This window comes from Ascaphus truei, chromosome 5 (assembly GCF_040206685.1).
Source record: "Ascaphus truei isolate aAscTru1 chromosome 5, aAscTru1.hap1, whole genome shotgun sequence".
NCBI classification, from domain to species: Eukaryota; Metazoa; Chordata; class Amphibia; order Anura; family Ascaphidae; genus Ascaphus; species Ascaphus truei.
In genome coordinates, this window is record NC_134487.1 from 284,780,658 (window position 1) to 284,793,535 (window position 12,878).

Sequence of the window (12,878 nt, forward strand, 5' to 3'; positions counted from 1 at the left end):
GAAAGGTGTGGATAAGAAGAGAGACAGGCAGGATAATTACAAACAATTGTGATAGTGTGTGAGAAACCCCATATCCGCATTAAGTCCTCTTGTTTTGGTGTCAAAGAGTCTTATCATTCTGAGTTCAAATGTTTTCCGTTCTTGGGGGCGTTTAAACATTCCATTGAGGATTTTGATTTTTAAATCATTTATGGAATGATCTGGTTGTGAGAAGTGATGTCCCACAGGTGAGCAGTATCTTCCTTCTTCGTGGTGTAGTATAGAGTGTCTGTGCATATTCATTCTGCCTTGAAGTTTTGGGCTGGTTTCCCCAATGTAGCATCCTTGGTCACATTTGTTACATTAAATCATATACACCAGGGGCGCGCAAACTTTTTTTGCGGCGCCCCCCCTGCCTTACCTTCCCTGTTGGCCACACCCTCCTTACCTTGCGCAGCGTCAAATGATGCCGCCGGGTCGTTTGACGTCACGTCACATGACCCGCAGCGTCATTTGACGCCGCGTTGCCGTGGTCACAGTTTTCTGAAGCCGGCGGCATCCCGGTAAGTAGAGGTTAAAGAGGTCCCGCGTGGTCCCCCGGACCTCTGCAACCGCTCGCGCCCCCCCAAAAAAATCTCGCGCCCCCAGCCTCCCAGTTTTATACACCACATTCCTGGATGTGCAGTATGATCCTTTAACATTGAATGTTCCATGGTTGAGTGGCTGTGGGATCTTGGCATATATGTTTGCAGAGTTTGCAACGTGTGTTGTTGCACGGTTTTGTGCCATTATCAGTAATATATTATATTAATACAATACATTATATTGTAATATATGTACATATGCGTCTGTTTTTGACATGCTTGATATACATATATACTGTGTAGATAGACGGAGGAGGATAGATGTTTCTCACCGCCCTCTCTTGCAGTGAGTATGCCAACCAGCGAGACGGAGTCTGTGAACACAGACAACGTGGGCAGTGGGGACGTGGAGGAGGAGAGCTGCGGCGTGCGTCTGGCGTAAGTAACCGGCTGCAGAACACGGCAGTCGAGGTCGGATACGTCACTTGGCTGCAGGGTCCCCCAACTGACCTCTTGTAAAGGGGGGATATTTAATCCGGGCCAGGTTTCCATACATGGATGGTTCATGTGGAAGCCTAAAAATGGCTTAAATTGACCATGTCTTAACCCAGGGGTTCTCAACTCCAGTTCTCAAGACCCCCCCCAGCAGGTCAGGTTTTCATGAATCACTGCTTCAGCACAGGTGGCTCAACCAGTGGCTCAGTCAAAACCCCCCCCCCCTGGCTGCGCTACTGCCTCAGGGTGTTATTCTTCAAGATTTTGTGGATGTAAATCTGCTCTAAAACAAGACATGATTTATCTAAGAGTAAATCCAGTTTAAACCGTTTCTGTACATCTGTTTTTTACCCATGTTGTCCCAGTTTTGCAGCCGCCAGGCGTTGTTATCACTTTACCTTTAAACCTGCACAGAGATGGGCGAGTGCCAGTTACTGCAGCCACCTGCCTGTGTCACAAGGCGCCCCCCGCAGTCACATTGTGCTGATAATATACCGGGGCACGTGGTGTTACTCAGCACTCACAGGAGGAGTGTTCTATATTTTATACCGAGCTGTGTCAGCTTTGTGTCAATCACATAGTGTGCAACCTGCTACCTAGCTCAGGCCTGCACAACTCCAGTCCTCGAGGTCAGTCAGTCATACTGCGCCACTAATTAAGCCAGCTGTGCTGAAGTAGGGATATCCTGAAAACCTGGCCTGTTTGCGGCCCTCGAGGACTGGAGTTGTGCAGGCCTGACCTAGCTAATGCTATATGTAGATAGCAGAACAAGATAAGGATCACATGAACATCCGCTCCAGGAAAAAAAGGTAAGGCGCTCACCAGCAAAAAGGGGGTAAAAATCAACTTTATTAAACTACATAAAAAACAAAGAAACAAACAGTGCTAGCTACTCTCCCACGCGTTTCACGCCCACTGTGGCGCTTTCTCATTGAGCCACCTGTGCTGAAGCAGGGATATCCTGAAAACCTGACCTTGAGGACTGGAGTTGGCTTCACCTGGTCTAACGGTACCAAATGTCCGGATTAAAGTGGGTCAGTCCCTGTATGCAAGGCCAGGAATAACTGCGGATAGCATAAAACACTTGTGAGAATCACAATCAGGTTGTGTTATAAATACAGCAAATAATAATCCCCGCTTGTGAGCACATTCCCACTTCTCAGACAGGTCTGTAACCCTGCCTCTCCCCATTATCTCCCAGCATGCAGTGCTTCTGCTGCAGCCAGGGATTCTGGGTAAAATACATTTGCAGAATACCTTTATTGTATAAATAAAGTATCCCAGGTTACATTTTATAGCAGTTCCATGCTCTAGCTCCAGTATATCGCTGGCTTGTGTAATCCTGCCTGTAATGGGGCGGGGGGAATATTTACTATGGTTTCCTGGTTGCAAAACCAGTGCGAAAGAACAGCACCAGATTTATCAAAGGCAAACTTTGCAACGGGACACAATCCTTTTTAGTAAACAGTGCTGTTGTTTGCACTGCTTTTTGCTCCAGTTTCACAGCAGGGAAACTTTAGTAAATAAGGCTTCACGGTTAATCATGCAGCACTCCAGCGGGTTCTCAACTCTAGTCCTCAAGATCCCCCAACAGGTCAGGTTTTCAAGATATCCCAGCTTCAGCACAGGTAGCTCAATCTTCGGCTGAGACACTGATTGAGCCATCTGTGCTGAAGCAGGGATACCCCGTAAACTGACCGGCTGGGGGGGGGTCTTGAGGACAGGAGTTGTGAACCCCTGGAGTACACTTGTCTGCCTATCTATTGTTAGCCAACATATATGCTAGTATTTATCTACCACATCCATACATGTTCATAGAAGCTCTTTAATGATCTATCTATCTATTGTCTGTGTCTATCCGTGTCATGCTGCTCTAAGTCAGCAGTTAGCAGCCTTATTGAACTGCTTGGCGTATGTTTAGGGCAGTAATGTTCCCTCCTGCCGGGGCTGTATCGCCTCTCCTTACAGCGTGTGTTCTGAAATAACCAGGTGGGAGGGACAGGGCTAGGCTGGGACTCGCACGCAGCCTCCTCGCCCTGTAATTGCGCTGAGTACCAGCTCTGACTCAGCATCATTTCCCTTTCTCTGTCTTCCAGGCACAGGATTTCCAAGTCCAAATTTAGGTAAGCAGAATACAGCCCCGCGTCGGGTGCCAGAGGGAGCGGTAACCTCTTCACTTCCAGTGGCTCTACAGCGCTAAACAAAGGGGGAAAGGACAGAGACCCAGATATATTCACTTATAGTATGAGCTGACAAACAGAGGGCAATTAATACTGTTACACATACCCATACATTAATACTGTTACACATACCCATACATAAATACTGTTACACATACCCATACATTAATACTGTTACACATACCCATACATTAATACTGTTACACATACCCATACATAAATACTGTTACATACATTAATACTGTTACACATACCCACACATTAATACTGTTACACATACCCACACATTAATACAGTTACACATACCCATACATTAATACTGTTACACATACCCATACATAAATACTGTTACACATACCCACACATTAATACTGTTACACATACCCATACATTAATACTGTTACACATACCCACACATTAATACTGTTACACATTCCCACACATTAATACTGTTACACATACCCACACATTAATACTGTTACACATACCCATACATTAATACTGTTACACATACCCATACATAAATACTGTTACACATACCCACACATTAATACTGTTACACATTCCCACACATTAATACTGTTACACATACCCACACATTAATACTGTTACACATTCCCACACATTAATACTGTTACACATACCCACACATTAATACTGTTACACATACCCATACATTAATACTGTTACACATACCCACACATTAATACTGTTACACATACCCATACATTAATACTGTTACACATACCCATACATAAATACTGTTACACATACCCACACATTAATACTGTTACACATACCCATACATTAATACTGTTACACATACCCACACATTAATACTGTTACACATACCCATACATAAATACTGTTACACATACCCATACATAAATACTGTTACACATACCCATACATTAATACTGTTACACATACCCATACATTAATACTGTTACACATACCCACACATTAATACTGTTACACATACCCACACATTAATACTGTTACACATACCCACACATTAATACTGTTACACATACCCACACATCAATACAGTTACACATACCCATACATTAATACTGTTACACATACCCACACATAAATACTGTTACACATACCCATACATAAATACTGTTACACATACCCATACATTAATACTGTTACACATACCCATACATTAATACTGTTACACATACCCACACATTAATACTGTTACACATACCCACACATTAATACTGTTACTCATACCCATACATTAATACTGTTACACATACCCACACATTAATACAGTTACACATACCCATACATTAATACTGTTACACATACCCACACATTAATACTGTTACACATACCCATACATTAATACTGTTACACATACCCACACATTAATACTGTTACACATTCCCACACATTAATACTGTTACACATACCCATACATTAATACTGTTACACATACCCACACATTAATACTGTTACACATACCCACACATTAATACTGTTACACATACCCACACATTAATACTGTTACACATACCCATACATTAACACTGTTACACATACCCATACATTAATGCTGTTACACATACCCATACATTAATACTGTTACACATACCCATACATTAATACTGTTACACATACCCACACATGAATACTGTTACACATACCCATACATTAATACTGTTACACATACCCACACATTAATACTGTTACACATACCCACACATTAATACTGTTACACATACCCACACGTTAATACTGTTACACATACCCACACGTTAATACTGTTACACATACCCACACGTTAATACTGTTACACATACACACACGTTAATACTGTTACACATACCCACACGTTAATACTGTTACACATACACACACGTTAATACTGTTACACATACCCACACATTAATACTGTTACACATACCCACACGTTAATACTGTTACACATACCCGCACGTTAATAGTGTTACACATACCCACACGTTAATACTGTTACACATACCCACACGTTAATACTGTTACACATACCCACACGTTAATACTGTACACCTACCCACACGTTAATACTGTTACACATACCCACACGTTAATACTGTTACACATACCCACACGTTAATACTGTTACACATACCCACACGTTAATACTGTTACACATACCCACACGTTAATACTGTTACACATACCCACACATTAATACTGTTACACATACCCACACATTAATACTGTTACACATACCCATACATGAATACTGTTACACATACCCATAGATCAATGCTGTTATACATACCCATAAATGAATACTGTTACACATACCCATAGATCAATGCTGTTATACATACCCATAAATGAATACTGTTACACATACAGTACCCATACATTAATACTGTTACACATACCCATACATTAATGCTGTTACATATACCCATACATTAATACTATAACACATACCCATATAGTAATACTGATTAAAGATGTGTGACATTTCCGCATACGAGTCGACCATGAACCAGGCGAAATTTGGCCAGGGAGCAGACGGAGGGGGGCTCCACTTTCCTGCAACATGGGGCCCATGGTCATGTGCCCGCTTAAATAGCTCTGTGTCGGAGGGTTTAAGGACCAGAGACTACATTTGCCACCCTACCTCTGTACTACATGGACTTACTAGTATTTCCCCTGTTCTTTTGGATTGCTGGGACCCTGGTGTCCAGCCTCTGATTTCCCGGCTACAGGAACAATTTATAGAAATATCCTGGATGCAAAACTACGGGAAAACCAGTGCAGATAACCGACACCAGATTACAATTGGTTGCAATTGGATCCTATTTCTTTAATAAATCTTTTCGCCCACGTGTTGCAGCCTTTGTATCTGATAAGCATCAATTTCACAGATCCTGGTGAAAAAAAGAACACAAATAGAATTTTCACTTTAACAGCGATTGAATCCGATATGCATTATTTACACAAATGTTCATTTTTGGTCACTTTGTGCTGCTGCCTCTTTAGACAGCTTACTGTATCAATCTAACTGGTGTCCTCAGAAAGGTTCCTTCCCCATTCAGAGTAACAGTTACATTCTGTTTCCTATATATAAATTAAGTAGAAATAGCAGAGTTAGTCCAGTTGCGATAGTGCAGAGTAACTGAGTACCTCAGTATTAGGTAACACCTTTTTTATTTGGACTAACAATAGATATTATGAGACAAGCGTTTGAGAGTTCTCCTCTCTTCCCTTCCCCAGCGATACTGGTTTACAGAGATTCCATGCGCTTAACACAGATGTTTATAGAATGTATAGACATGAGTCTGCTTCCATTTTCTGCGGGCCAATTTAATTCTAAGTGTATGCGGTATTGCTCGTTCCCTTTTATCTCTTTAGCTATTGGTGGCAAGAAAATTAGTTTAAACCAAGCAACATAGGGGCGACACAGGGGGCAGTCTGCACCACCTATTTACCGATATATACAGCCGTTTACACAGAGATTAGGTAAAGCTTGTGAAACCTCTAAATCATCGGGTTATTATGGAGGCACTAAATGTTTACAAATTGTCTTATTTTTGTTTTATAGACTCAGTCACCTATATATACACCTATATATAACCAATAACAGGTCACTGCTATTGATTCACTTTGGGTCCTATTAGCCAGGGGTGCTTAACTCCAGTCCTCCAGATCCCCCAATAGATCAGGTTTTCAGGCTATCCCAGCTTCAGCACAGGTGGTGCAGTCTTTGACTGAGCCACTGATTGAGCCACCTGTGCTGAAGCTGGGATAGCCTGAAAACCTGACCTGTTTGGAGGGGCTTGAGGATTGAAGTTGAGCACCCCTGCTATTAGGGACTGCCCCGATTGTTTAGGCGTGAGAGAGCCATGCATCCTCCTTATTGCCCCAACTCTGTTTGGACTCAGTCCTTATTGAAGGAGATAAATACTCGGGGGAACCACCCAGCAGAGCAAGGGTTTAAAGTATTTTGGGTACACAGCAATTCGCACGTGTCAGTTAGCAATTTCACAGGATAATTACTGGCTGCAAACGATATTTAATGCTAATTACCGACCTCCCACTCTGAAGAGCTGAGCCTGCTTAGCAACTGCGTTCGTAGCAGCACCGCAGACTGTAACAGAGTATAAAGGGGTTTTATGATGTGTATTTAATCTCAGAGAATTAAATTAGGTCACATGGAGGTTCCATTTGCCCTCCGATGACAAAAGGGAAGATATAAAGTCACGCCAAGACTTGGCTGTGAGCCGGAGCGTTTCACATGAACTCTTTCTTCCCGTGTCAGGTTCATGCACAGGGGCCTTTCGGGAGAGACGAGGGAGGGGGGCCCTTATTAACAAAATAGTTAAAGATTCCACCTTATTCTCTCTTTTTAATTGTTTTTTCCAAATCGGCCCTGCTTTTGATTTCACTTAAAGGACCAATCCAAAACGTTTTATATAGCATTTTTTAAATATATATTTTCATATATATAGTTTTATATAGGAGAGGGTCTCTGTAACTGAACCCCATTCATTTCAGCTCTGGGGACCCCTTAATTCCAGAGATACTTGCCTCCGAACTAGGTGCCGGTAGCTACTCCAGCTCAGCCAGCAGGGCTTTAAAGTTTAAAGCTCCCGTGTCACATGGGCCAATAGGAAGCCGCACCGATGATGTCACAGCTTCCTATTGGCACGCGAAAACACCGGACATAGTGTGAACCCTGGCAGCCGAGGGGAGCTGCTACTGGCGCCTAATTCGGAGGTATCTCCGGAAGCAGGGTGCCCCGGATCTGAAATTACTGGGGTTCAGCTCCAGACGCCCCTACTTAAATGCTATATAAAAAAAATTGCAAAAAAATCCACCAGCGTGGATTGCCTTTTTAAACCCAAGCAGGAGAAGTGTTTTTCTAAGTTGCAGTCGCTCCTAGAAGTACAAGGAACTGGGGACAGTAACACATTAAATCTGTTAAACAACGTATTTATAAGCTTATACAGTTATCTATATTCTTTTATCTACTATTATATACAGTACTTTATAGTTAAGTAAAGTTTATTAGTCGGATGCATGAAACGTGTAAATTCAGACACTGATTTCTTGGCACGCAGGATTTAACTGATGTAGAGAAAGTAAAATTGCACCTCTTACACCCTTTGATACATCTCATTAATATATTAAGTCACTTAACTTCATCCTTAATTGCCTCCTATTTCTCCTCCCCTAACTGCTCCCTATACCTCCTCCCCTAACTGCTCCATATAACTCCCATAACTGCTTCTACAGCTGCTCCTTATAACCGCTCCCTATTACTCATCCCCTAACTGCTCCTATAACCGCGCCCTATTACTCATCCCCTAACTGCTCCTATAACCGCGCCCTATTACTCATCCCCTAACTGCTCCTATAACCGTGCCCTATTACTCATTCCCTAACTGCTCCTATAACCGCTCCCTATTACTCATCCCCTAACTGCTCCTATAACCGCTCCCTATTACTCATCCACTAACTGCTCCTATAACAGCTCCCTATTACTCATCCCTTAACTGCTCCTATAACCGCTCCCTATTACTCATCCCCTAACTGCTCCTATAACATCTCCCTATTACTTATCCCCTAACTGCTCCTATAACCGCTCCCTATTACTCATCCCCTAACCGCTCCCTATTACTCATCCCCTAACTGCTCCTATAGCTGCTCCCTATTACTCTTCCCCTAACTGGTCCTATAACTTCTGCCTATTACTTCTCCTTATAATTCCTCCCCTAACTGCTCTTATAAACGCTCCCTATTACTCCTCCCCTAACTGATACTATAACTCCTCTGTTTCCCTCTGTAGTCGTTACTCGCGCCGGTGGAACCGGTTCTGCCGGAGGAAGTGTCGGACTGCGGTGAAATCAAACGTCTTCTACTGGCTGGTGATATTCCTGGTGTTTCTGAACACACTCACCATCGCTTCGGAGCACTACAATCAGCCTGACTGGCTGACGGAGGTGCAAGGTGAGAATTCAAAACCAAGCCAGGGGCACAGAATACGCTTAAGTATTATAAAGGGTATTTAGCACTAGAGAAAAGTCAAATAACCCCATATCATAATGGGATGTATCAGGGTTTGCATATGTATTACATTTACAGTGCACAACGTTTTTCCCTTCTCTTGTGTTTCTCCTCCTGATTTCCTGCTCGTGTTTCTTCCTCCTGATTTCCTGCTCTTGTGTTTCTTCCTCCTGATTTCCTGCTCGTGTTTCTTCCTCCTGATTTCCTGCTCTTGTGTTTCTTCCTCCTGATTTCCTGCTCTTGTGTTTCTTCCTCCTGATTTCCTGCTCTTGTGTTTCCTCCTCCTGATTTCCTGCTCTTGTGTTCCTTCCTCCTGATTTCCTGCTCGTGTTTCTCCTCCTGATTTCCTGCTCTTGTGTTTCTCCTCCTGATTTCCTGCTCTTGTGTTTCTTCCTCCTGATTTCCTGCTCTTGTGTTTCCTCCTCCTGATTTCCTGCTCTTGTGTTTCCTCCTCCTGATTTCCTGCTCTTGTGTTTCCTCCTCCTGATTTCCTGCTCTTGTGTTTCTCCTCCTGATTTCCTGCTCGTGTTTCTTCCTCCTGATTTCCTGCTCTTGTGTTTCTTCCTCCTGATTTCCTGCTCTTCTTTCTTTCTCTTGATTTCCTGCTCGTGTTTCTTCCTCCTGATTTCCTGCTCGTGTTTCCTCCTGATTTCCTGCTCGTGTTTCCTCCTGATTTCCTGCTCGTGTTTCTTCCTCCTGATTTCCTGCTCGTGTTTCCTCCTGATTTCCTGCTCGTGTTTCCTCCTGATTTCCTGCTTTTGTTTCTTCCTCCTGATTTCCTGCTTTTGTTTCTTCCTCCTGATTTCCTGCTCGTGTTTCCTCCTCCTGATTTCCTGCTCTTGTGTTTCTTCCTCCTGATTTCCTGCTCTTGTTTCTTTCTCTTGATTTCCTGCTCGTGTTTCTTCCTCCTGATTTCCTGCTCGTGTTTCCTCCTGATTTCCTGCTCATGCTTCCTCCTGATTTCCTGCTCGTGTTTCCTCCTGATTTCCTGCTCGTGTTTCCTCCTGATTTCCTGCTCGTGTTTCCTCCTGATTTCCTGCTCGTGTTTCCTCCTAATTTCCTGCTCGTGTTTCCTCCTGATTTCCTGCTTGTGTTTCCTCCTCCTGATTTACTGCTCGTGTTTCCTCCTGATTTACTGCTCGTGTTTCCTCCTCCTGATTTCCTGATTTTGTTTCTTCCTCCTGATTTCCTGCTTTTGTTTCTTCCTCCTGATTTCCTGCTCTTGTGTTTCTTCCGCCTGATTTCCTGCTCGTGTTTCTTCCTCCTGATTTCCTGCTCTTGTGTTTCTTCCTCCTGATTTCCTGCTCTTGTGTTTCTTCCGCCTGATTTCCTGCTCGTGTTTCCTCCTCCTGATATCCTGCTCTTGTTTCTTCCTCCTCATTTCCTGCTCATGTTTCTTCCTCCTGATTTCCTGCTCTTGTGTTTCCTCCTCCTGATCTCCTGCACATGTTTCTTCCTCCTGATTTCCTGCTTGTGTTTCTTCCTCCTGATTTCCTGCTCGTGTTTCTTTCTCTTGATTTCCTGCTCGTGTTTCTTTCTCTTGATTTCCTGCTCGTGTTTCTTCCTCCTGATTTCCTGCTCGTGTTTCCTGCTTGTGTTTCCTCCTGATTTCCTGCTCGTGTTTCCTCCTGATTTCCTGCTCGTGTTTCCTCCTGATTTTCTGCTTTTGTTTCTTCCTCCTGATTTCCTGCTTTTGTTTCTTCCTCCTGATTTCCTGCTTTTGTTTCTTTTTCCTGATTTCCTTCTCGTGTTTCCTCCTCCTGATTTCCTGCTCGTGTTTCCTCCTCCTGATTTCCTGCTCGTGTTTCCTCCTGATTTCCTGCTCTTGTTTCTTCCTCCTGATTTCCTGCTCGTGTTTCCTCCTGATTTCCTGCTCGTGTTTCCTCCTGATTTCCTGCTTTTGTTTCTTCCTCCTGATTTCCTGCTTTTGTTTCTTCCTCCTGATTTCCTGCTCGTGTTTCCTCCTCCTGATTTCCTGCTCTTGTGTTTCTTCCTCCTGATTTCCTGCTCTTGTTTCTTTCTCTTGATTTCCTGCTCGTGTTTCTTCCTCCTGATTTCCTGCTCGTGTTTCCTCCTGATTTCCTGCTCATGCTTCCTCCTGATTTCCTGCTCGTGTTTCCTCCTGATTTCCTGCTCGTGTTTCCTCCTGATTTCCTGCTCGTGTTTCCTCCTGATTTCCTGCTCGTGTTTCCTCCTAATTTCCTGCTCGTGTTTCCTCCTGATTTCCTGCTTGTGTTTCCTCCTCCTGATTTACTGCTCGTGTTTCCTCCTGATTTACTGCTCGTGTTTCCTCCTCCTGATTTCCTGATTTTGTTTCTTCCTCCTGATTTCCTGCTTTTGTTTCTTCCTCCTGATTTCCTGCTCGTGTTTCCTCCTAATTTCCTGCTCGTGTTTCCTCCTGATTTCCTGCTCGTGTTTCCTCCTGATTTCCTGCTCGTGTTTCTTCCTCCTGATTTCCTGCTCGTGTTTCCTCCTCCGGATTTCCTGCTTCGTGTTTCCTCCTGATTTCCTGCTTTTGTTTCTTCCTCCTGATTTCCTGCTCGTGTTTCCTTCTCCTGATTTCCTGCTTTTGAGCTCCAGTTTTACTCCTAACTTTTGACTCTTTTGGGCATTTATTTCACCAGACACTGCCAACAAAGTCCTGCTGTCTCTTTTCACGGCCGAGATGCTTCTGAAGATGTACAGCCTGGGACTCCAAGCGTACTTTGTGTCTCTCTTTAACCGATTCGACTGCTTCATCGTCTGCGGGGGGATCCTGGAGACCATATTAGTGGAGACCAGGATCATGTCCCCTTTGGGGATTTCCGTCCTGCGCTGTGTGCGTCTTCTGAGGATATTCAAGATAACCAGGTATTCCCGTGCGCACGCACGCAAGACATATATTGCACGAATTATGCTGGATTGTACATTGGAAAATATACCCTGTATGTTTGGTGGGGGAGAAAAGCAAATCTTTTTGGTTATAAAAAAAAACTGTTGCTGCCAGTTTTCTCCCCCCCCCCCTTCCCCTCTCATTTGGCCTGAAAACAGAGATAACGTGATACCAAAATCCTTCAGTAATAATACTCAATAGGTAGGATTACCTCCTCAATTAGACCACATGTAATAAGCGCTCATTCAACGGGTTGTAGTCGTTGCGGGTTTGCACATCCATCCAATATTTAGACGTCCTTGTTAGTGTCCTTTACCGGGTAACCCAGGGATTCTCAAGACTCCTCAACAGGTCAGGTTTTCAGGATATCCCGGCTTCAGCACAGGTGACTCAATCAGTGGCTCAGTCAAAGACTGAGAACCACCTGTGCTGAAGCAGGGATATCCTGAAAACCCGACCTGTTGGGAGGGGGTGTTGAGGACTGGAGTTGAGAACCCCACGGCTAACCTGCCTTGATACATTGTTGCCGTTTCTTACAGACTCCACACCAGATGTTTCAAACTCTCCTTCCCGCAGAATATCTGTCCTAAAAACTCTCCTTCCCGCAGAATATCTGTCCTTGAAACTCTCCTTCCCGCAGAATATCTGTCCTTGAAACTCTCCTTCCCGCAGAATATCTGTCCTTGAAACTCTCCTTCCCGCAGAATATCTGTCCTTGAGAAATCTGATGCTCATTTTCTTCTC

At 43.7% G+C, this 12,878-nt stretch overlaps 1 protein-coding gene across 11 annotated transcripts in view; it reads left to right on the forward strand.

Moving 5' to 3' along the window:
• CACNA1C (calcium voltage-gated channel subunit alpha1 C) overlaps positions 1-12,878 on the forward strand; it is a 470,141-nt gene that overhangs the window by 340,131 nt on the left and 117,132 nt on the right. For all 11 annotated transcript variants that reach the window (XM_075602406.1, XM_075602396.1, XM_075602400.1 and 8 more), the window contains exons 10-13: positions 911-1,001; positions 3,155-3,181; positions 9,045-9,205; positions 11,887-12,112. In XM_075602406.1, coding sequence (XP_075458521.1) covers positions 911-1,001; positions 3,155-3,181; positions 9,045-9,205; positions 11,887-12,112 — 505 coding nt within the window. The remainder of the gene's footprint in view (positions 1-910; positions 1,002-3,154; positions 3,182-9,044; positions 9,206-11,886; positions 12,113-12,878) is intronic.